Source organism: Pan paniscus, chromosome 2 (assembly GCF_029289425.2).
Source record: "Pan paniscus chromosome 2, NHGRI_mPanPan1-v2.0_pri, whole genome shotgun sequence".
In the NCBI taxonomy this organism is placed as follows: domain Eukaryota; kingdom Metazoa; phylum Chordata; class Mammalia; order Primates; family Hominidae; genus Pan; species Pan paniscus.
The window spans coordinates 41,735,242-41,761,853 of NC_085926.1; the positions used below are offsets into that span (position 1 = coordinate 41,735,242).

A 26,612-nucleotide genomic window follows, 5' to 3' on the forward strand; every position below is an offset into this window, starting at 1 on the left:
CAATAAAATACTGACAAACCAAATCCAGCAGCACATCAAAAAGCTTATCCACCATGATCAAGTGGGCTTCATCCCTGGGATGCAAGGCTGGTTCAACACACACAACTCAATCAACATAATCCAGCATATAAACAGAACCAAAGACAAAAACCACATGATTATTTCAATAGATGCAGAAAAGGTCTTTGACAAAATTCAACAATCCTTCATGCTAAAAACTCTCAATAAATTAGGTATTGATGGGACATATCTCAAAATAATAAGAGCTATCTATGACAAACCCACAGCCAATATCATACTGAATGGAAAAAAACTGGAAACATTCCCTTTGAAAACTGGCACAAGACAGGGATGCCCTCTCTCACCACTCCTATTCAACATAGTGTTGGAAGTTCTGGCCAGGGCAATCAGGCAGGAGAAGGAAATAAAGGGCATTCAATTAGGAAAACAGGAAGTCAAATTGTCCCTGTTTGCAGATGACTTGACTGTATATCTAGAAAACCCCATTGTCTCAGCCCAAAATCTCCTTAAGCTGATAAGCAACTTCAGCAAAGTCTCAGGATACAAAATCAACGTGCAAAAATCACAAGCATTCTTATACACCAATAACAGACAAACAGAGAGCCAAATCATGAGTGAACTCCCATTCACAATTGCTTCAAAGAGAATAAAATACCTAGGAATCCAACTTAAAAGGGATGTGAAGGACCTCTTCAAGGAGAACTACAAACCACTGCTGAAGGAAATAAAAGAGGATACAAACAAATGGAAGAACATTCCATGCTCACGGATAGGAAGAATCAATATCGTGAAAAGGGCCATACTGCCCAAGGTAATTTATAGATTCAATGCCATACCCATCAAGCTACCAATGACTTTCTTCACAGAATTTGAAAAAACTACTTTCAAGTTCATATGGAACCAAAAAAGAGCCCACATTGCCAAGTCAATCCTAAGCCAAAAGAACAAAGCTGGAGGCATCACACTACCTGACTTCAAACTATACTACAAGGCTACAGTAACCAAAACAGCATGGTACTAGTACCAAAACAGAGATATAGATCAATGGAACAGAACAGAGCCCTCAGAAATAATGCCGCATATCTACAACTATCTGATCTTTGACAAACCTGACAAACACAAGCAATGGGAAAAGGATTCCCTATTTAATAAATGGTGCTGGGAAAACTGACTAGCCATATGTAGAAAGCTGAAACTGGATACCTTCCTTACACCTTATACAAAAATCAATTCAAGATGGATTAAAGACTTAAATGTTAGACCTAAAACCATAAAAAGCCTAGAAGAAAACCTAGGCAATACCATTCAGGACATAGGCATGGGCAAGGACTTCATGTCTAAAACACCAAAAGCAATGGCAACAGAAGACAAAATTGACAAATGGGATCTAATTAAACTAAAGAGCTTCTGCACAGCAAAAGAAACTACCATCAGAGTGAACAGGCAACCTACAACATGGGAGAAAATTTTTGCAACCTACTCATCTGACAAAGGGCTAATATCAAGAATCTACAATGAACTCAAACAAATTTACAAGAAAAAAACAAACAACCCCATCACAAAGTGGGAGAAGGATATGAACAGACACTTCTCAAAAGAAGACATTTATGCAGCTAAAACACACATGAAAAAATGCTCGTCATCACTGGCCATCAGAGAAATGCAAATCAAAACCACAATGAGATACCATCTCACACCAGTTAGAATGGCAATCATTAAAAAGTCAGGAAACAACAGGTGCTGGAGAGGATGTGGAGAAATAGGAACACTTTTACACTGTTGGTGGGACTGTAAACTAGTTCAACCATTGTGGAAGTCAGTGTGGCAATTCCTCAGGGATCCAGAACTAGAAATACCATTTGACCCAGCCATCCCATTACTGGGTATATACCCAAAGGATTATAAATCATGCTGCTATAAAGACACATGCACACGTATGTTTATTGCGGCACTACTCACAATAGCAAAAACTTGGAACAAACCCAAATGTCCAACGATGATAGACTGGATTAAGAAAATGTGGCACATATACACCATGGAATACTATGCAGCCATAAAAATGATGAGTTCATGTCCTTTGTAGGGACATGGATGAAGCTGGAAACCATCATTCTTAGTAAACTATTGCAAGGACAAAAAACCAAACACCGCATGTTCTCACTCATAGGTGGGAATTGAACAATGAGAACACATGGACACAGGAAGGGGAACATCACATACCAGGGACGTTGTGAGGTGGGGGGAGGGGGGAGGGATAGCATTAGGAGATATACCTAATGCTAAATGACCAGTTAATGGGTGCAGCACACCAACATGGCACATGTATACATATGTAACAAACCTGCACGTTGTGCACATGTACCCTAAAAGTATAATAATAATAAAAATAATAAAAATAAAAGAAATATAAAGATTTATATTTTTAAATAATTGTATTTTACCTATCCAGACAAAAAGTGTATCTTTAAACCATTCAGTAAACAAAATAATTTACAGTATTAATAATATCCATATCCACATGCTAATGAATATAAGAAAATAATATATATATGGTGACAACTCCTTTTTTTTTTTTTTTATGGTGATGGACTCTTGCTCTGTCACCCAGGCTGGAGTGCAGTGGTGCAATCTGGGCTCACTGCAACCTCCACCTCCCAGTTTCAAGCGATTCTCCTGCCTCAGCCTACTGAGTAGCTGGTATTACAGGCACACACCACCACACCCAGCTAATTTTTGTATTTTTAGTAGAGATGGGGTTTCGCTATGTTGGCCAGGCTGGTCTTGAACTCCTGACCTCAGGTGATCCACCCACCTCAGCCTCCCAAAATGCTAGGATTACAAGGCATGAGCCACCGCGCCCAGCCGACAACTCCTCTTTTTTTAAACATTGAAACAACATAAATATGGAAATGAACTACTCACACATGTTATTATATTGCCCATATCCTTCTGCAGCTTGCCTTTTTTCACTCAAAGTTTTCTTTATGAGATTTATCCATGTTAATTCTTTTCAATCTAGTTTGCTCATTTCTAATTGCTGTATAATATTCTACCACAAGGATATAAGTTTAATTAGCCAATCTCTTGTTGGTTAACTTTTACATTCTGCATCATCTTATGTTACTGCAAACACTACTGTGATAAATAATTTTTCCAAATTTCTTTGTACACATGTATTTTTTGGCTCAGGTATGTGCATCTTCAACTTCATTAAAGATTATAAAATTGCACTCCACTTTACCTAGCTGAGTTTCCACTGGCCCATATCTCTGCCAGCAATTCTGTCAGACTTACATGTTCGCCAATCTGAAGATTATAGAATAGTCATTTTAACTTTCATTTTATCCATCAGTTTCTAGTTCAAGCATCTTTTCCCAAGTTTACTGACCATTCCAATTTCTTCTTCTATAAAGTAACTCTTCACATTCTATGCCCATTTTGTCTTAACTTTTCCTTTTCATTATTAGGCTATTTTTCATATCCTGGATACTAATCATTAAGAAAAGTTTCCCTACAACAAGATCACAAAGACAGTTATGTAAATTTTCTTTTAAGTTTTTTTCAAGTTTTCCTTTTCATATTTTAGTCTTATGTCAGAAAAAAAATCTAACACTCAAATGTCAATAAAAAACTAATTGAATAAAAATGTGGTACAGTCACACTACAAAGTACTAATTTAAAAAAAGATGAACATTTCTATAAACAGATACAAAATGATCTCTGAGATAAGTTTAAAAAGGTACAAAATGGGCCAGATGCCGTGGCTCACATCTGCAATTTCCAACACTTTGGAAACACTTTGGGAGGCTGAGGCAGGTGGATCACCTGAGCCCAAGAGCTCAATAGCAGCCTGGGCAGCATGGCAAAACCCAGTCTCTACCGAAAATACAAAAAAAAAGCCAAGTGTGGTGGCACACACCTGTGGTCCCAGCCACCCTGGAAGGTGGAAAGACAGCTTGAGCCCAGGAGGCAGCGGTTTCAGTGAGCCAAGATCACACCACTGTACTCCAGCCTCGGAGAAAGAGACCCCACCCTGGGTCAAAAAATAAATAAAGTGCATGATGGTGTATGCTATCTTTTATCTTTTATATTAAAATATAAAAATTATATTAAAATATAATTTTATACAAAAATATAAAAATTTATATTAAAAATATAAAAGATGTTATCTTTTATATTTTAGGGAGAAAATATCGTGGCACCCACCAAAGGTCTTTTTAGAGTCAACGAAGCACACAGATTCAAGAGACTACCCAAGATCACATTTTCTGTCAGTTTGTTCAGGAACCTGAGCTTGCCAGCAAGGCTACAATTGATGCTCTTCTCCTGCGGGAGTCCTTGCAGCAGGCTGGGCAGCACAGCTCAGGTGCATTAAGAAGAGAGCCACACTGGGTAGGTATGGGAGCCACCTAGGCTTAGGAACTTCCAACCACACAAGCACCAACCTTGTAACAACTCCATAGCCATAGCTTCCAGAGTTTCCATAGAAACCAGAGTCACTGCACTTAAGGAACCCCAAAGCTATGGCTTTCTACCAAGTATTTATCACTCTCCAGCTTAGATGCAATTTACCAATCAGGGGCCATTTTTACCACAAGCAGTCCTGCTTCATAATACAAATAATAGGTTGGTCTTATCGGGTTCCCAGAGACACAGAGTTCCAAAGTTAACTGAAATTCAAATTCCCACACAGAAAGGGGAAGGAAAGGTTTTGTTAACCCTTTACCTATAGATAAGCAGAGATATAAAGAAAGAGAGGTAAACACAGAGAAAGAGAAGATAGAGGCAGAAAGAGAGATTTATAGATAGAAAAATATATATTTATACAAATACATACATAAAAATATATTTTTCTCTATACATATAGAGAAAGCAAGAGAGAGGAGAGACAGACAGAAGATGAGACATATTTACCTATATTTGCAAACAGATATCTGATTGAAACAGATAACCTAGAAAAAATCATTTATGAGAAGGTCAAGAAAATGTGAACTCTGCGGTGAAACCCTGTCTCTACTAAAAATACAAAAAATTAGCCGGGCATGGTGGCGGGTGCCTGTAGTCCCAGCTACTCAGGAGACTGAGGCAGGAGAATGGCGTGAACCCAGGAGGCGGAGCTTGCAGTGAACCAAGATCTCGCCACCGCACTCCAGCCTGGGCGACAGAGCGAGACTCCATCTTAAAAAAAAAAAAAAAAAAAGTGAACTCTGACTGGATTTGTGGCTATTTTGAGAATGTATTAATTTTTTGGTCTTTAATGACTTTGTGAATATATTTACTTTTTAAAATTCCTTGTCTTCTACAGATACATATAAGGTAATTACAAAATGATATGATGTATAGAGTTTGCTTCAAAATAATTCAGAGGAAGAAGGAATGTATACAAATGAAGTGGGAATATAAATGAAACAAAACTGGCCATCGTCAGGTGCAGTGGCTCATGCCTGTAATCCCAGCACTCTGGGAGGTTGAGGCGAGTGGATCACCTGAGGTCAGGAGTTCGAGACCAGCCTGGCCAACATGGTGAAACCCCATCTCTACTAAAAATACAAAATTCAGCTAGGCATGGTGCCAGGCACCTGTAATCCCAGCTACTCGGGAGGCTGAGGCAGAAGAATCACTTGAACCCGGGAGGCGGAGGTTGCAGTGAGCCGAGATCATGCCACTGCACTCCAGCCTGGGCAACCACAGCAAAATTCCACCTAAAAAAACAAACAAACATACAAACAAAATTTGGCCATGAATGAAAAATTGTTGATGATGTGTTTATGTTGGGCAATTATATTATTTTTCTCAACTTTTTTTTAGGTTTGAAACTTTTTATTGAACACATGCACATATCCCTTGATAACTGGGGCTGCCTCCCTATTATTCTCACAGTAACCTTTCTGATTTTCACTTCATCTTCATAGCGATTCTGAATTTTTTGGTGGGGGGGGGCAAGTTCAAGTATGTCTTTGCAAGGACTATCTGGCATGCCTATTTTATGAGAGAGGGTTTGCAGAGTACCTACTCAGCCATATTATCAGAAACAGAAATATTTTCCAGATTCTGTTCTTGTCCTGTTTAGATTTTTTAAGTTCCAAGAGCAGTCACCTTCTACCAGACACTCTGATGTCAGAAGACAAAGCATTATTTTGTAAGTGGCATGATTTCTGCGCTCAAATTTAGAACAGAGACACAGCTTTCAACAACCCAAAAATAACTTACTGTGACTCACCAAATTTAAAAAGACGGAGATGATTAAAAAAAGAAAACCTTAGTTTACTATGTGACCTCTAAGTATCTCGGCTGAAAATTTTAAAGATAGGTAAATCAAAAGATATAGAAACTGTAATCAGGAACTTAATGAAGCGTTAAATCAAAGTATTTTTGGCATATGTGAAAGAGTTTAATTTTATCACATTTTTTACTGGCACTATAGCTATTTGCAAGTACATATAAAACTACAGTGTTACATATAAACTACCAAAAAAGAACTTTTTAAGAAATGAGACTAATTTAGTAACTTTATTTAAAAGTTTATCTTAAGGGAATAACTAAGGATGTCCATACAAAAGGATTTAGCCATAAGAATGTTCTCCCTGGCAAATCAATGGAAATTATTAAATGTGCAAAAGGGGACTGTAGGAATGAATTGCAATACCTTTAAATGATCGTATATCATAACCTTTTAAAATGATATTGAAGAGTTGCATAAATTGACTTAAACACACATTCGTAACACATCACTCAATAGGAGAAATATGGGCCAGCAAAGAACATAGAGTTGGGTTGGTCCAATTTCTACCAAAAAAAAAAAAAGACTAATAGCATGACAGCAGGGAGGAGGGAATATGTCAACGCGTACATGTGTATATGTATATATATGCATAGCAAGTACGAATTTGAAAGGATATATATCAAATTTTTTACAGAGATTACCTCAGAGAGGTAAATGTTTAACTTTGGCCTTTGGTGTTCTGTATTCCACATATTCTGAATTTTCTTTTTTTATTTAAATAGAGACGAAGTCTTAGCCAGAGCAGTGGCTCACATCTGTAATCCCAGCACTTTGGGAGGCTGAGGAGGGCCGACTGCTTGAGGCCAGGAGTTCGAGACCAGTCTGGTCAACATGGCAAAACTCTCTCTATTAAAAATACAAAAATTAGCTAGGTGCAGTGGCTCATGCCTATAACCCCAGCTACTTGGGAGGCTGAGACATAAGAATTGCTTGAACCAGGAGGCGAAGGTTGCAGTGAGCCGAGATCATGCCACTGCGCTCCAGCCTAGGCAACAGACCAAGACTCTGTCTCAAAAAAAAAAAAAGAGAGGGAGAGATGGGGTCTCATCATGTTGTCCAGGCAGGCCTTGAACTCCTAGGTTCATGCAATCCTCTAGCCACAGCCTCCCAAGCAACAGGGGCTACAGGTGCATACCACTGTGCCCAGCTTGAATTCTCTATACTACTCATATGAATCCTAAAATTTGTCACTATACAGTCTGATAACAATTAAAGTAAATTAGCATTGACTACTTTAAGTTTTTAGGTATTATAATTATAGAAAATTGTAATGAGCTCATCCAATATATTTCTCCCCAATAAACAGCAGGAAACATCCATGAACTCTCAGACTTTTCCAGCCTTGAAAATGAAATATTTGCAGGAAACATTAACAGCTTAGAAGTACCAGAAAAATGACTACAAAGTAAACTAGAAAAATAAAAGAGTTTGGAGTACAAGGATTAGTAAATAAACTCATACCTAACCTACAAGATTTTTTCTTCTACTTGATCAGGTCTTCCAGAAGCTTCTTGGTCAGTCATTCAAGCATCTGAATTATAAAAAGGTAATCAATTCCCTACATCTAGCAGTGATTCAAGAATCACATATAAAGTACCATCTGCCAATAGTTCAAAAAGTTTCCTATTGGCCAGGCGTGGTGGCTCACACCTACAATCCCAGCACTTTGGGAGGCCGAGGCAGGTAGATCATCTGAGGTTGGGAGTTTGAGGCCAGGCTGACCAACATGGAGAAACCCTATCTCTACTAAAAATACAAAATTAGCCAGGCGTGGTGACACATGCCTGTAATCCCAGCTACTCGGTAGCCTGAGGCAGGAGAATCGCTTGAACCCGGGAGGCGGAGGTTGCGGTGAGCCGAGATCACTCTATTGCACTCCAGCCTGGAAATCCAGCAAAACTCAAGTCTCAAAAAAAAAGTTTCCTATTAAGTGTTTAGGGGGAAAAATGGAAAAAGGTGGTTTTTTACTTTGATTTTTAATCAAAAGTCCCCTCTCATTGTGGTTGTGATTGTTCACTTTTAACATCACAGTGTATGGAACTAACAGTTGTTTTGGATAAAGGAATCTTCTTCTATTAAGGACATCTATGGGCAAGCAAATCATTTTAAAGATGATGACACAAAATAAATCAAGCACTCATGATGCAAATGGCTACTCATCCAAATAGCTGCTGAATAATAACCATCTAAGGACACCAACACCCAAGTAGCTAATGCAGATGACAATGTGAACTGAACAAGTTCCTTCAATACATAAACATCCACTCAAGAAAATGTATATGATTCAGAAGAGAATAAACTCTACCACCTTGTTAGTTTAAGATGAAAACCTGGCTACAGTTACAAATTTCAAATGGAGAATCAGAGATTAATTACAAACTACAAATAACTATGAAAACATGAAGTATACTGATAATTAAATAATGTTAAACTCTAGGTTTTATTATGAGAAAAATACAGCATGTGGCTTAAATGACTGCTGGATAAATTACAAATAAATGGTACCCACATAATCTACCTTTCCAAAGAACAATCAAGCAACATTAAGGCAGCACCTTACAAATGTGTATAACACTTGAGTAATCTATTAGAGGTGAACACAAAGATGTATGTAACAGGGTGTTCATCATATCATGATGAGTAGCAACCAAAAAACAGGAGCCAAACAGTTCAATAGTGGAGGAAGAGTTAAATTATTGGTGCATCACAAAATAAATCATATAACAAGTTTCTTTTAATATCCCTGAGGAATATTTGATGACATAGTAAAATACTCATGAAAACAGCCAGAAAAATCAGCACAATTTTATTTTAACTTGGTAAATGTGTGCATAAAATGCATAGACGCAGACAGAAAACTAGAAAGAGATAAACCAACATGTTAACAAAAATTATGTCTGGGTAGTAAGATTCCAGCTAATTTTGTTTTCTTCTTTAGAGTCTTCTAAGTTTTCTGTAGCAAATAGTAATTTCTTTTATTTAAAAGGAAGGGAATGGAACTCTTTTGGAGGCTGGGTTTCCATTGTAAAAGACCATAATATATGAGCGTCAATCCCGCCAAAAAACAACACGTAGAATTCCTTCTCCCTGTTCAACAGGAAGCAACTTTGTATTTGCTCCTGGGTCTCTTCCTCTTCCACTCATTCTAACCTATCAACAATAAGGCTGGTAAATCTGCACCTCAAACACACATGTATAGACAGGTATAGACGACACTCAGTTTTCTTTAAGTAACAATAAGACAATGATCATTGCACTAAAACCCCTTAGGAAGGCCAATATCATGACCCTACCTGAGCTGGGTCTTCTTCCAACTGCCCAGGTTCTTCCATGTCCCTTCCTCCCTGCTGGCTGTGCTCCAACCCTGATGACCTTCTTTCTCTTCCCACATCTCCCTAAGATCTCTCACACTTCAGGAAGGCTGAACCACAAAGTTCTTCCCCTAGATCTTCACATTCCAAGCTCTTTCTTATCATCCAAGGCCAGAATGCACCTTCTCAGAGAGGTCTTCCCTGACTGTTCTCCAACCTAACCTAGGCTAATAATGTCTGGCTCCACTCCACCTGCACACTGCCCCTAACAGTCACTCTATCACATACCCTGTTCTATGTTCTTCAGGACACTAAAACTATCCCAAATTACTGCGTTTTCTTGTTTATTATCAGCCCCTCCTGTTAGGGCATAAGCACTTATATCTAGCACTTATACACTCCAAGAACTCGACAAAATTACTCAACACACTGTCTCATCTGTGAAAGATTCAGAGTTGAAAATCATTTGGCCCAAAGTAAACATTCAGGGCCAGGAATGGTGGCTCACACCTGTAATCCCAGCACCTTGGGAGGCTGCGACGGGGGATCACCTGAATCCAGGAGTTCAAGACCAGCCTGGGCAACATAGCAAGACCCCATCTCTACAAAAAGATACAAAAATTAGCCAGACATGGCGGTGCACGCCAGTAGTCCCAGCTACTCAGGAGGCTGAGGTGGTCACCTGAGCCCAGAAGGCCAAGGCTACAATGAGCCAAGATCACACCACTGCACTCCAGTCTGGGCAACCAGAGTGAGATCCTGTCTCCAAAAAAAAAAAAAAAAAAAAAGCAAATGTTCAATAAATTGTAAATTTTTTAATTGTTAATCTTTTTATTAAAATAGAATCTTGAACTCTAAATAGAAATTCATTGTACATTATTGAGGTGTCACAGACACATTTAAAAAACTAGAAGACAAGAGAGAGAAGATGCACTTCTCTCTATTCCTACTACTAAGTACAGCCAAAAACCCTGGACAATATATATAAAACAAATATAAGATGACAGATACCTGGAAAGAAGGCAGAAGACCAGCTAGGGGCCTTGAAACCTGAGGATCAACACAGCAAGGCATTCACTGAGTTGTCTTTTTGCCTCTTATATCCCAGATTGGGTGCTGAAAAATCCAAGGGCCTAGAAGCACCAACAGGTATACATACACAAATACACAAGAAAAAAACAGCTCTCTCAAACCAAAGGACCAAGAGAGGGGCAGCCTGGCAAGACAGAAAATTTTTAGAAAATAGCTACTCTACTTCAGCCAAGCACCATGGAAAAACCACACCCCAACCCCACCAGCAAAGAGCAAGTAGGGAGCCTAGACTTCCAACCTCATGTGACCATGGCAAGGTGCCCCAGCATTATCCCCTGCCAGAGTGGAGTCACAAAAGACCAAGCAGAGAGCTGGGGCTTTCATCCCAACCCAACGATAGAAAGTCCTCCACCATGCTGTACAATGTTTCCCCAGTGATGAGGCATCCATTCCACTCCACCAGCATCAGTGGAGGCAATGATGAGGATCCCTTCCCCTCAGCAGCCAGGGTAGCATCAGAGGAGTCCTGGTGGAAAGCCTGACCTCGCACTCTCACCCAGCAGTAATGAGGAGCTCTTCTACCTCCTGAGGTGGCAAAAGCAGTCCACTGGGGATCTGTGCTTCCATCCCAACCCAGCAACATCAATGCAGCACCCTTCTTCCCCCTGCCAATTCAGTGTCAGAGGGGACTCTAAAATAGAAGATTCAAATAACATCCACCACCACCCAAAATGTTTTATGTGTATAGACTTTCAGTTTTGCAGGATAAAAAGGTTCTGGAGATCTGTTTCACAACAATGTGAACATATTTAACACTACTGAACTGTACACTTAAAAATGGTTAAAATTATAAGTTCTATGTTATGTGTTATCTACCACAATAAAAACTTTTTTAATGTACCAATACTAATCAAAAGTAAAAGACTGTTTATCACGCCATACAATTGCTCATTTCCTTAAGACATGTGGAATAGTAGTTATGTATGATAAATAATTAAAATTATATTAACATAACAACCTATTTTACTGCTTTTGTGAAATACTATATTTGAAACTTAATCAATCCATGCCTGTGCTGAAGGTAAAACACACACACACACAAATTCTTCTAAAACTCTCAGCCTCTCTAACCACGGATTACCTGGTAAAATTATTCAAGTATTACTTTTTCTAATATAACAATAAGAACATTTAATGAGTGAAAATTTAATAGCAAAAACTAGACACATAGATTTGTTAGAAAAAAATACTGTCTCTGAGGCACAAATTTCTTAGCAGAATCTAAATCAGAATAATTAAAGACAAGAAGTGGTTTACCTCTATTTGGACTTCCAAAGATTAAGTTTACTATGCAAATCTGAGAGTTATTCATAATAGTTACTGAAATTTTAAGTTTCATTATAAAAACCAAAATTTAATGTGTTTCATTTAAAGCAGAAGAAGCATGGTAAACAGTGTATTTAAGTGGTTCCATTCCACACTTCTAAGCAGTGTTACCTTCACCATGTTTTGCAAAACTCTGAATTGAAAGGTACACCTCTCTACCTCTTATAGAAAAAAAGACCTGTAATCCCAGCACTTTGGGAGGCCAAGGAGGGCGGATCACAAGTTCAGGAGATCGAGACCATCCTGGCTAACACGGTGAAACCCCGTCTCTACTAAAAATACAAAAACAAAAAATTAGCCAGGCGTGGTGGCGGGTACCTATAGTCCCAGCTACTCAGGAGGCTGAGGCAAGAGAACAGCATGAACCCAGAAGGCGGAGTTTGCAGTGAGCTGAGATCACACCATTGCACTCCAGCCTGGGCGACAGAGCGAGCCTCCGTTTCAAAAAAAAAAAAAAAAAGAAAAAAAAATGACTGGTTGAAATAATGCTGCATACTACTTTCCCCTCATGAGAATTCACAATCACAATACACATTAGCATATTAAAAACTGGGAAAAATTGTACAACTGAAAATATTTCTAAGTTTGAATCATTGCTTTCCAAATTTATATATAGCCAGGCCTACTTTATTTTTTACCTGTTAACACATCATCAAACACTAATATTCTCAAGCAAAGCTTCTCAAAGCATAAAGTTCAAACAAATCACCTAGAGATCTCACTAAAATGTAGATTCTGATTCAGAAGGTCTGCATGGGGCCTAAAAGTCTGCATTTCCAACAAGCTTCTAGGTGATGTCAATGCTGCTGGTCCAGGGATCACTCTTTAACAAGGGACTAGAGAAGACACTTTGAGAAAGGCTACTAGAGAGCCCTGTTTATCACTATACAGTTCTGTGATACGAATTTAGTACTTACAAACTCTACTGTATATATAATAAAGGCATATAAAGGACTAGAAGAGGATAGGTTAAAAACAGAATGGGGGCTCTATAATTTCAACTGGCAGAGTATTACAAGGAAAGGAATAAAACTAGGTCAGAGCAAGCAGAAAAATATAAAGGGACTCCTCCCCCTAAAAAAGGCAAAGGCCATGGGAGAAAGAGATGGAAGCTGGAGTTGGTGAGGGATAAGAAATGCCAGCATATAGGAAGAAGGACTGAGACATTTTCAGTTTAACATTACTGAAATGGGACAAGTAGGCAGAAGCCATTTAAAGAATTTCTATTTTAATCACTAAAAGGCTCTTATAACATGTTCAGATGAACATTCTGTGGTACAAAGGTTTGGCAAAGTTCAAAAAGGCCTCTTGGGATGAAAAATGAATTCTACAAACATGACATTACTTGTGGAACCACTAAAATTGCAGAAGAAAACAATTTTTAATGTAGAGTAACAGGTAAAATCTAAGTCAAACCTTTTCTTGGATTAGTCTTTGAAGATGAATCCCACAGGACAACATGGCAGTGAATAAGGTCAACATGTACTGCTGAACTTTGCAGATGGCAGAGGCCAGGGAGTTTATTACTGAGTTCAGTCCCACCTTTTCAATAACATTCTGGAAGGCAGTAGGAGAATGGCGAGTGATTCTACACAAGGCCTACAAAGACAAGAGAACAGATCTGTCAGGCAACTCCAAGTGCATCAATCATTCCCCTGAAAGGTAACACATGCTTCTGTGTCAAGGAGTAGAAGGTGCTTACTTGGCTCTTTTATTACTTATTTTGGCACAAGAAAGTTGGCAATTTTCAACAAACTTAAAAATAAAACAATCTGGCTGCCAATAAAAGCTAAGGTTGTTTTAAAACACTAGAGACTATTGTAGTAATAACCATTAAATTGATAAATTCATAAACCTATATAGAAAAATGTCCCTTTAGTTGATAAAACACATTATCAAACACCTGCAGACAATGAACTAAGTGCTGAAAAACAGTTGTAAAAGTGAACATCTAACATTTATCATTTATAATGTGAGAAACACTATCTGTAAATATCTGAAGATTACCTCAATTAATTCTTCTAACAACTATGAGAAAGGTAGTATTATTATCCTCATTTTATAGATGATAAAACTAAAGCATACAGTAGTTAAGTAACTTGCCCAAAGGCATATAGCTAGTAAGTAGCAAAGCAGGAAATTAAACCGATATAATCAGAACCTAGACCGTTCCTAAATTGCTCTCAGACTATTAGACATGAAACTTAAAATCAGCTAATAGAATGTATTAAGTGTTGGAATAGAAGTGGGCTCAATTAATCGTGCTTGGAAAGGAAGAAAAAGTCAACAAAAGGTACATAAAGAAGATGACGCTGAGCCAGTTTTTGAAGGGTAGATGGGAAATAGGTGAAAAAGTGAGTTAAAAAAAGATTCAAACTTGAGAGAATAGAACAAGTATTCACATGGAGACATAAAGACGTAAGCTGTCTGATGCAATTAGAACATTTATCAGGTGTAGAAAAAGAAGTACACAGTAGGAAAGAAGAAAACCTTATGATCTATCTAGAAAAGCAGGCTGGAGCCAGAGTTGGTCAACAAAGCTAGGAACTTTAAATTTTATGCCATAAGGAAAGGGAAGACCTTGAAAGTTTTTAAGGAAAAGAAAGACATGATGATATTCTGTGTGTACATGAGTGACTCCAAAGAGAGAAATAAGCTTAAGCTATGAATAGTTTTATAAAAATACTCACTATAATATCATATAAGCTCCTTCTCCCTGATTTATATTTTAAACAGATTTATAACCTTAATTAATAATAAAAAGATCAAATATAAAACAAATTGTTAGAAATAATGATGTCAAGAGGAGGGACAGGAGAGAGGGATATATAAAAAACATAAAAAGACTTTGAAAAATATTTCCATTTTCTTAAATATCTTAGAAATAATGATGTCAAGAGGAGGGACAGGAGAGAGGGATATATAAAAAACATAAAAAGACTTTGAAAAATATTTCCATTTTCTTAAACATCTTAGAAAAAAATTAAAAACCTTTTTCTCTCCAAGAATAATCTTCCTTTAAATGTTATTCAGTAGAGACGGGGTTTCACCGTGTTAGCCAGGATGGTCTCGATCTCCTGACCTCGTGATCTGCCTGCCTTGCCCTCCCAAAGTGCTGGGATTACAGACATGAGCCACCGCATCTGGCCTATTTGTGTTACTTTTAGTAGAGACAGGGTTTCAGCATGTTGGCCAGGTTGGTCTCGAACTCCTGACCTCAGATGATCTGCCCACCTCGGCTTCCCAAAGTGCTGGGATTACAGGTATGTGCCACTGCACCCAGCCTCAATCTTTATGAAAATGCTAAGATGACTTTATTATAGCCAGAAAGGAAAAGGTAAATATAACTCACATCAAGGAAAATCTAGGACTTTTTCCAGATGCTTCCTCTTGAGGGCAGGACTGAGAGATGGGAGGTAGGAATGGGGCCACGAAGAACCTTCGATCTTTCACGTTTATACCCTTCAAATTTTTCCAGTAAATGCATATTATTTTATAGTAATATTTAAAGTAACACTCCAATGCCAATGACTATATTAGATACTTTTTTACTTGTATTGAAATAAACATTTATGGGAGATTTTTAAATTAATACTCTATACATTTACTGCCATTTCTGAAATAAACAAGTAAATAAATGCACTGAAAAAATGAGCATTTGTAGAGCACCAACTATATACTTCTCCCTAAAAACAAGTCCCTTTCCTTGTGGAACTATCATATGAAACACCTATAAAATTCTACAAACACCTACAGAATTAATAATCATTGACTCCATTTCAAACATATACCAGGGATTTTTATTCATTTGGAGATATCCATATCAGAATGAAATCCCATCAAATAATTAAACTCTGCTTTGGGCATTTTTCAAATAACTTTTCAGTGTGTCCTCTTTCAAAAAAGCTACAGATGGGTAAATCAGATACCATGGTTTAGGAAATATGAAACTAGGGTTCTTCAAATCTAAATTCCAAATTGCATGAGTTTTGGTAGAAAAGTATCAATAGTAGTAATATCTGAAAAGAGGAATATTAAAAATGAATTCACTTTATTTTTTTCTCTATGTCACACAACAGAAAAATGAATTCACTTCTAAAAATCTGGTTATGATTTTAAAATTTTGAGAGGTAGGGGTGTGTGTATGTGTGTGTGTATAGAAAGTAATCTTTAATTAAAAAATAAAAATTGTGAAAGTTTTAAAAGTGAGTCTAAAATTGCTGTTTATGAAATCAAAACAGTATTGTTTAATTATTTTCCTAATCCAAGTATTTTTTTAAAAAAAAAAAGATCATTTGAAGTGATGTCCTTAAAGATCAGAATTTTTCTAGCAAATTAGGATTCAATGACTTCAACACAGCACAACAGTAAGTCTCATTAGCACTATAACAATTCTTGGAGGACCTGGCACTGCAAAATCAACTTTCCATTGTTATAAAATCCCTATCCAGTTATGATGGGGAAATTTCTTAATAAAAGATTTTCCCAGACTACTTCTGGGCAACTGGAATGGATCTTCTTCAGAATGCTGTGCGAACATTCTTTCCATTTTGAAAAGCTCATGCAGAAAATACTCTTTAATTCACTTCTAAATATCAAACTCGGTTGAAAGCTTCTGAGCAACTGAGAAGATGTACAGAGCCTTAACAGCACACTAGTACTTGTATTTTCTGAATCAAAAGAAAAGAAATCAAATCAAATCTGATCTTCAGTGATGTGGTTTTTAAACATTTACTTATTAAAATAGAGTATGGTCGGGCGCAGTGGCTCACGCCTGCAATCCCAGCACTCAGGGAGGCTGATGCACGCGGATCACAAGGTCAGGAGTTTCAGGCCAGCCTGGCCAAGAAGGTAAAACCCCATCTCTACTAAAAATACAAAAATTAGCCGCACCTGCTGGCGGGTGCCAGTAATCCCAGCTATGCCAGAGGCTGAGGCAGGAGAATTACTTGAAACCAGAAGGCGGAGGTTGCAATGAGCCAAGATCATGTCACTGCATTCCAGCCCGGGCAACAAGAGTGAAACTCCATCTCAAAAAAAAAAACCAACAACAACAAAAAAATAGAGTCTGAGATTATATTTTAAAACTGGAAAAAACTGTTCCAGTTCAAAATTCACTTCAAAATTTACTTCGAAAAGAACATTTAGTGTTACCTCCAGAATTTGAATTTTCTTACAGTCTGTTCAATAAAAGCAGTTTCCAAGAAACAGACTCACTCAAAATTGAAGGCTGCATATCTGTTAGAAACATATGAGCAGAATCACCAAGGAAGAAAAGGTTTAAGAACCATTTCTTTTTGGTATTTCAAATGATTTTTTGATGTCATATGAAATTACCCTGGGAGGTTTTTCAAACTACACACACTCTTATCTGACCCCTGAGAGATCTTAAGATATATCAGAATAGGGGCAGGGGGTGGACAGAGAAGAGGAAGTAGTCAATGTTGCTTGAAAAGCTCCCCTCCAACCCCAGTGAGAACCACTATCCTGCATACTTCTTCACTTTTTGACACCTTTTCATCTCAGCACTTCAGTAATTATGATTACTTCAGCTACCTCTCTCATAGGAGCCACTTTACTCAATCTAACTCTACAGGTTTCTCTGGTTCTCACTATGGTCCCTATAGAGATTTTCCCTATAATCCCAATAAGTCTAAGAATCACTTTTATCTATTCAACACATTCCCCAAGTCAGGTCCACTCCTTCCAACTACCAATACCTACCAATGCTGCCACGCCTGAGTGGAAAGGACAAGTTAGTTATATTTTACTCTAAGCCACACTGGTGTATTTTAAGAGCTGCAAGGACTAGGGCAGTGGTTCTTAAATATCAGCAGGCAACATCACCTGGAAGCATGTTAAAATAGAGATTACTGGCCTCTCCCCAGGGGGACTCTTGTGCAGTAAGTCTGGGTTTGGGCCCAAAAAACTACACTTCTATCAAGTTCCCAGGAAATGTTAATGTTGCTGGTGTGGAGAACACACTAGTGTAGAACAATCTATGGAGCCAAGAGATCATTAGGAGAAACAGGTCAGAAAATCACTGACAGGCAGGAAATAGAGACAGTTACAAGTGGAACAACATGTAGAGCTTGCTCCCTCAGCACTAAGCCTTGCTATCCTCCACCTGCTCATTCATTCATCTGATTAGCAGATATCTACTGAGCACCTACCATGTGCCCAGAAAAGGAACAACAGGACTTTTGTCTTCCTGGAACTTACATTAATGAGAAAAAACTGTGCATAAGGCCGGACGCTGTGGCTCACGCCTGTAATCCCGGCACTTTGGGAGGCAGACGTGGGTGGATCACATGGTCAGGAGTTCAAGACCAGCCTGACCAACATGGTGAAACCCTATCTCTACTAAAAATAGAAAAATTGGCTGGGCATGGTGGACACCTGTAATCTCAACTACTTAGGAGGCTGAGGCAGGAGAATCGCTTGAACCCAGGAGGCAGAGGTTGCAGTGAGCTGAGATCACAATACTGCACTCCAGCCTGGGTAACAGAGCAAGACTCTGCCTCAAAAAAAAAAAAAAAAAAAAAAAAAAACACAGAAAAAAAACCCACAAACCTGTGTATAAATACATTAAATAAATAAAGCTGCATTCATTAGAGGCGAGAGAGCAGAGTCAGGGAGGTCCTAATTGAGGAGGTAACACTTAAGCTGAGACCTGAAATAAGGAATTGGCCATGTAAAAAACCAGCAGAGAACATCCAGGCACAGGAAACAGCAAGGAGGAAAGGTCCTGAGGCAGAAAAATACTTGGAAATCCTAGGAAATGTCTGAAGGTAAGTTTGGAGACAGACTGAGGGAGGGAAGGAGTGTTACAAGATGGAACCGAAGAGGTAGGCAAGGGCCAAATCATGCAAGATACTGAAGGTCATGTTAAGAATTCTGACCTGTATCATCAAATGTATCCATTAACCTCCAAGACGTGCTCCTGAGAGGTAAATAGCGAAAAAGACCTTAAAAAGGAGATTCAGCTCTGTAAGCCATCCCAGAGAGGAGGCAATTGTCATTCCTTGCCAGGAATGTGTGTGAATTATCTTCCAAATGCATATACTCAGTTCCTATAACCTCAGTCTTTAATAAATCCTCATGTAAATCTGTTAACCGTGCAGGTGCAATTTTTTTTGTTAAGATTATGATGTTAGAGTAACTGTATAATGATCTCATGCTGTTCCCCCACCTGCCTTTTGTTATTAGCAGGAATCTTATGGCCTATTCCTCTTTGTCTCCCAGTAAAGAGGGGAGTTTAATCTTACTAACCTCTGCCCTCTACTCACACGTAGGGCAGGATGCTCCCTCTTAATCTTTGCAAGAAAAATCTTAACTTGCAATCAACAGGCCTGGTATCAAACAGAGAGAGATAAACAAAACATAGTCCTAGATTTCAAGGAGTTTAAAATGTATGACATTATAATAAAATAAACATAACTAATTTACTAAGCAAAATGTGCTGCTTTAAACATTAATATTACCTTAAAGCGGTCATCAATTTTCAACTTCTACCTAGTACTATGAATAAAGTATTACTAACCCTTCCAAAAAAATTGAAAGCTTTGAAAAGTTTAAGCAGGTAAGAAGAAGAGATATGATTTTATGAAGTTCATTTTGTGTGGAGAATCAAGTTGGTGGAGCCTAAAACTGGACTTTGGAAGACCATTTAGCAAGCTACTCCAGTGGTCCAGGTGAGAGATGGCAGTGGCCTGGATTATGGAAGTAGCCATACAGCTGCAGAGAGATGTGAGCAGATCTGAGAGATGCTGATGAGTTAGAATCACAGGACAAGTTAATCAGCTGGTTGTAAACAATAAAGTGGAAGAACTTAAGGGAAAGGAAAGTATCAAAGAGGATGTCTAGCCCTTTGCTTTCCTTAATGCTCCTTCCTAACCTTCCCGCCCAGTATCCATATGTCAGTCTGAGAAAGGAGGTCAATGAGGGAAAAGAGCGTGCTGAGCTGAGGAGTGGCCAAGGAAGCAGAGTGGTAGCAGCAAGGGAGGTTGGGGTAATATGGAGGAGGCCTCCAGCGGGGAGTGAATGGGAGCTGGTTACACTAAGGGGAACAAATGAACTGAATGAACAAATCAGTAAGTATATTGAGAATAATGAGAACCCAGTCTCTCTCTGTCTGAGAAGAGTTCTACAAACACAGAAAGAGGGAAGACTAGACCAGGCATGGTGGCTCACGCCTGTAATCCCAGCACTTTGGGAGGCCAAGGCAGACAGATCACAAGGTCAGGAGTTTGAGACCCGCCTGGCCAACATGATGAAACATCCTCTCTACTAAAAACTACAAAAAAAATTAACCGGATGTGGTGGCATGCACCTGTAATCCCAGCTATTCGGGAAGCTGAGTCAGGAGAATCACTTGAACCCAGGAGGCAGAGGTTGCAGTGGCCTGAGATCGCATGACTGTACTCCAGCCTGGGCAACAGAGCAACACTCTGTCTTGAGGAAAACAAAAAGAAAGAAAGAGGGAAGACTAGAAAGAATTCTGAGGTATTCAAATTAAAATATAAATTAATGAGGTTTTTTCCAAATGTGTACATTGACAGACATTTTTAAAATATAAATGTCTATGCATGGGTACATATATTTTATCTAGCTTTGAATAGTGAGAAGTAACAATGACACCACCCAGGGAATGAACACAAAGAGCACCCAGATCTTCATTTCTAAAAACTTAGGATTTCTTGGAGAAATGATTGATTCCAAGGCTGGCACAGGAAAAGCACAAAAGGAGCCCAGAACGGTACGTGGTATCAGGAGTTAAGGAAGTGCTCAGTGATAGAAATAAGTCCAAGGACACAGAAGTCATCGTGAAGGGATCCCACTCGCCAAATCTGGGATGATTAGAGCACCCAAACAATAAGCAGTAGCAGTAATAGTATCACATTACAACCCACTGAATAAAATCTATATCCACAAGTCCATGCTGATATGAATACGTACATGCATGCTGAAGAAAGGAAAGTGCTTCCTCAAAATAGAATTCCAACTTATATATACAAGGCCATCAAAATCATTTGCATAGCTCATGATCAATGCAAAAAAAAAAAGGTGTTTCCATTTTTAAAGGGTTACGAAAAGCAAAACAAACCAAAAGAATATGCAACAGAGACTGTATATGACCTACAAAACCCAAAATATTTATTATCTGATCCTTTATAGAAAATATTTGCCAACCTCCGATGTAAAAAGAATGACGCAAACGGATAATCATCACATGGCAACCACCCCAGAGGTATCTGGTACAGTTAAGAGTCATCAATGGATGCTATGGAGGTTTAATGAGGAAAACACAGACAGACCCAGGTTAAGCTTCACCCCACAAAACAAAAGCTCTGCACTCTAAAAATTGTAAATGACGTGAAAAATACAAAAACTGAAGAACTGTGTCAGACTGGAGGAGACTAAAGAGCTATGAAAACAAAATACAGGTGGGGCACAGTGGCTCACGACTGTAATCCCACCACTTTGGGAGGCTGAGGCGGGTGGATCACCTGAGGTCAGGAGTTCAAGACCAGCCTGGCCAACATGGTGAAACCACATCTCTACTAAAAAATACAAAAATCAGCTGGGTGTGGCGGCAGATGCCTGTAATCCCAGCTACTCAGGAGGCTGAGGCACAAGAATCGCCTGAAACTGGGAGGAAGAGGTTGCAGTGAGCCAAGATCACACTGTTGCACTCCAGCCTGGGTGACAAGAGCGCAACTCTATCTCAAAAAGAAAAAGAAAAAGAAAGAAAAGAAAAGAAAAGAAAAGAAAAAAGAAAGAAAGAGAAAAGAAAATACAACCCATGCTCCTGAACAGGATCTTTGCACAGAAAAGAAAAAGGAGACACTGTTGGGACAACTGGCAAAATTTCAATGTAAAATTAATGATTCAGATAAATGCTAAGAGCAAGTGATAAGAAGCCCAAGATAAAAGAGTCAAACTTGATGCATCAGAAGAAAAAGGGGAGGACTAGAAGTTATGAGACTTTGGTGGGAACTACTGAAAAAAACTTTGCCAAAAAAAGAAACCATGCTGAGCGTAAGGATGAAAATCTGTATAATGTTATCTTTATAAAGTAAGCCCAATTAAAACAAGACAGATTTTTCTAAAGGCTCAGGATTAAAATGAATGTCTTAAAATATTATTCAAAGGTGCCTCAAGAAAGTTCACTGGTATACTTTGTAACTCTTTCTGATTGTTTACCTGTAATTATTAATACCATAATTAGTTGTGGGTTTTTGTAATTTTGAAAACATGTGGCTCCTGAAACAGACGTGTGTATAATCAATGCTATATATCCTTTCTTAATGATAATCAGGGGCAGGATTTATATCCATTGATCTTCAAGATTATATAGGTAACATAACTGAAAAATTTCCATAAATACCCACAGGATTTAGCAACATGAAAGTTATTAGTAACCTAAGCAAGATTAGCTTCAGTGGCATTTTTTGGAAAGTACCAGATTGGGCTAAAAGGGAAAAGTGGGCCGGAAAAGAGCAACAGTTATGTGGCAATAACTCTTTAAAGAGGTATGGCTAGGAATGGGGGGATATGCAGCCAAGATTGTGCGTGTTGTTGAGGGGGCAGGGGTGGTAAATTAAACACCTAAATGCTGACTAGCAGGATCTAATAGAGAAGGAAACATTTGAGAGTCAGGAAAGGGCAAAAATAACCATTTGAATTAGGTTCCCAAGAAGGGACCAGGAAGACTTGGAGAAACATGAAGAGGTTTGTCTCTGAAAAGAGAAGGAACAGCTTGTCAATGGTACCAGGAAGGAAAGAATTGAGAGAGGACAGATGTGCAGGTAAATAGGTCTACTTATATGGCAGAAGGCAGTTGGGATAGTTCTCATCAGATGTCTTCACTTTTCCCTGGGCAGCAAAGGGAAAGTCATGAGTGAGGATACGTGATGAAAATGAGGGGTTGAGGGTATAAGGAAAGAACACAAAGTAAGAAACTGCCACAGAGAGAAGTGCAAGAGGGAGCTGAACTAGAGAAATACAACAAGGATGCCACATAGCGTTTGAGAGCCCAGATGAGATTGCTAACTCAAAGGGGTATTTAAATAAATCATAGGAGAGAGGGTTATATTTGTTCAGTAGAGTATTAAATTGATACAAGCATGTTAACACATCTTTATACATAATTATCCTTTACACCAAGTTATTATAGCCATGTGAGTAAAGTAGTAGGCAACCCATCAAAACACAAAAACACCAAAATCACAGATGCTTGAACATTAAAATGAATTCATCTGAACCACATGATAAACTCATTTGACACAAAATCTGAATGGGGATGCTAACAGGGAAAAGTCAGGGAACACTAAAAATATAACAAACCAAACCCTGTACCCTATATACTGCCACAGTTTTCTACTATCGCCTCTAAATTGTTTTTAAGGCTGGGCGCGGTGGCTCATCCACGTAATTCCAGCACTTTGGGAGGCCAGGGCAGGCAGATTGCTTGAGGTCAGGAGTTCAAGACCAGCCTGGGCAACATGACAAGACCCCATCTCTACAAAAATACAAAAAAATAAGCCAGGCCTGGTGGTGCATGCCTGTAGTCCCAGCTACTTGGGAGGCTGAGGCAGTAGAATTGCTTGAACCTGGGAGGTAAAGATTGCAGTGAGCCGAGATCACACCACTGCACTCCAGCCTGGATGACAGAGGGACACTCTGTCTCAAAATAAATAAACTTACTAATTAGTTTTTGAAACCATAATACCATAGTCCTAACAAGGTTTTATTGAAATTCTCTCAGTCTCAAGGTTTTCCAGTTCCAAGTTTTCAAAATTCTCTTTTAGAAGAAAATCAAATTATTTCTCTCAATATTACTGAGATTTCAGTTTCCTACCTATTAAATTAAATTTATTCTTATTCTAATATTTTCTTCAAACTTGCTGTTTAAAGATACCCAGACATATCCCCCAAAAGATGCTTCATCTTACCGATACTGCTGTTATCCTAAGAGAATCAGCAGTGGAGTGCCTGAATAGGTACCATAAAATGGGTCCTATTTCTCCTGTAATAAAGCCCTGGGCCTGAGCAGAAAAGGTGGTACAGACATTTTCAATAATTTTTGCTGCCATGTGATTCACAACACGCTCTTCCTATAGAGAAAGGAGATTAAAATAATATTAATTAGTGTGAGAAATAAATACATGTTATTTCTTTATGACCACTGTAAATAATGTTATGATACCAAGACAGTAACATGCCTCTGGATGTGTTATGCACCTTGGGAGGAATGATAACTCTTTCAGGTCATTATGAAACTATTACAAATAATCATTTGGTTATTCACTAGCAAGCTATCATAACATAACTCTCCATATATTTTAATAAAACAAAGAATTAGGAATATTTCACATGAAGGTTGCAGTGAGCTGTGATCACACCACTACACACTACTGCTGAAACAATCTGGAAAATAAACAAAATAACTATAACATAAAAATTGGAAGATAATTTTAAAATCATACGGAGCAGGCAGAATAATCCTCAGAAGTCATCCAGTCCTAGGAATAATCTGAGCACCAATCAATCAGAGTGGAAAGATTGTCTAAATAAGGGACACCAAGGAGAGTCCTAAGAAAGGTATTGCTTCAGTGGTGTGATGAAATTAATCCTAGAGGAAAAGCCATTCTGGATGGTCCTAGCGGTGCTAAAAAGTTAGCCTCAAAAAGATTCAACTGTTTTCAGGTAATATACATGAGTCCAAGGAAAAGCCCAGAAGTACTTACGGAAATTTTAAAAAGTTCCGCATCCAATGATATAAAATTCACAGTGAGTAACATCTAATTGAACACTGCCAAGCAAGCAAAGAAGCCAAAACATATGATTCATAATTCAATCACTAGAAATGACTGATAGACTTAGAAGAAAGATATTAAATGGCTATAATAAATGTAGTCCACATACTCAAGAAGGAAGAGGAAAGCAAAAACATAAGGAGAGAAACAAAAGATATAAAAATGACCCAAATCAAAATTCTAGAGATAAATAATGCAATGTCTTATAATAAAAATACACTGAATGGGATTAACAGATTAGACACTACAGACTAAATGATTAGTGAACATGAAGACATAGCTACTAGCAATAAAAATCTATCCAAAATAAACACAGAAAGAAATAAGACTTGAAAAAGAAAAAAGAAAACAGAGCATCAGTGAACTGTAGGACGTCTTCAAAAGACCTAATAAATGTGTAGTTGGAAAAATGCTTGAAATATTGTCTGAGAAGTTTTCAAATTCATGAAAACTGGTAATTCCAGGTCTCAGAAGCTCAATGAGCCCTACGCAGAAGAAACAAAGAAAAATGACACCAAGGTACATCATAATCAGACTGCTTAAAAAAAAAAAAAAAAGGAATAAAGAGAAAACCTTATGGACAAGGAGCAATGTCCCATTCCTGTAATCCCAGTGCTTTGGGAGGCCAAGATGGGAGAATCAGTTGAGGCCAGGAGTTCAAGACCAGCATGGGCAACATAGCAAGACCTTTTCTGTACAAAAAGTTTTAAAAATTGGCCAGGTAAGGTAGTACATGCCTATACTCCCAGCCACCTGGGAGGCTGAGGTGGGAAGATCACTTGAGCATAGGAGTTGGAGGTTGCAGTGAGCTGTGATCACACCACTGCACTCCAGCCTGAGCAACAAAGCAAGACCCTGTCGCAAAAATAAAAATAAAATAAAATAAAATAAAAAGAAAACTTTACAAGCAGCTAGAGTAAAAAGGCATATTCCACAGAGAGGAACAATGATAAGGCTGACAGGGAATTCTCATCAGAAACAATACATACAAAAGACAATAAAGCAATATATTTTAAGTACCAAAAGAAAAAAAAAGTAACTGTCAACCTACAAATTCATGCACAAAAATAACATCTTTCAAAAACAAAGATAAAATAAGTACCCTTCTGACATGCAAAAGTTGAGAAAATTCATCACCAGCAGAACTGCACTACAAAAATATTAAAGGAAATTATTCAGGCAGAAAAAAATGATAATGAGAAGAAAATTAAATCTATACAAAAGAACAAAGGATAAAAAAGTAAATATGTGAATAAATATAATAGATTGTTTTCCTTAATTTTTGAGCCTATTTTAAACATAAGCTGCAGCTGCTGTTTTTCTTTTTGAGACACAGTCTCACTCTGTCACCCAGACTGAAGTACAATGGCAGGATCACAGCGCACTGCAGTCTCAATCTCCCGGCTCAAGCAATCTTCTCACTTCAGCCTCCCAAGCAGCTGGGACAAGAGGCATGTGCCATGATGCCCAGCCAATTTTTTTTAATTTTTAACAGAGATGAGGTCTCACTCTGTTGCCCAGGCTGATCTTGAACTCCTTGTCCCAAGGAATCCTCCTGCCTTGGCCTCCCAGAGTGCTGCGATTACAAGCATGAGCTACTATGCCAAGCCAAGCATAGCTGTTTAAACCAGAAACGACAAAAACGTATTGTGAGCTTTATAACATATGTAGACACAAAATATATGACAATAGTAGGAAGGCTAGAAGGAGAATACTAGATTATTCTGGTGTAAGGTTCTTAGGAATTTGCATATCACT

General features: G+C 38.3%; 1 protein-coding gene across 9 annotated transcripts in view; it reads right to left on the minus strand.

The window, feature by feature from the left end:
• The window catches only part of ULK4 (unc-51 like kinase 4), a 721,105-nt gene that overhangs the window by 534,061 nt on the left and 160,432 nt on the right, over positions 1-26,612 (minus strand). For 6 of the 9 annotated variants that reach the window (XM_055109707.2, XM_034956180.3, XM_055109706.2 and 3 more), the window contains 2 exons: positions 23,991-24,152; positions 13,450-13,632 (listed from right to left, as the gene is read on the minus strand). In XM_055109707.2, the coding sequence (XP_054965682.1) occupies positions 13,450-13,632; positions 23,991-24,152 (345 nt within the window). The remainder of the gene's footprint in view (positions 1-13,449; positions 13,633-23,990; positions 24,153-26,612) is intronic. The other 3 variants (XM_055109709.2, XM_055109711.2, XM_055109710.2) reach the window with 1 other exon arrangement.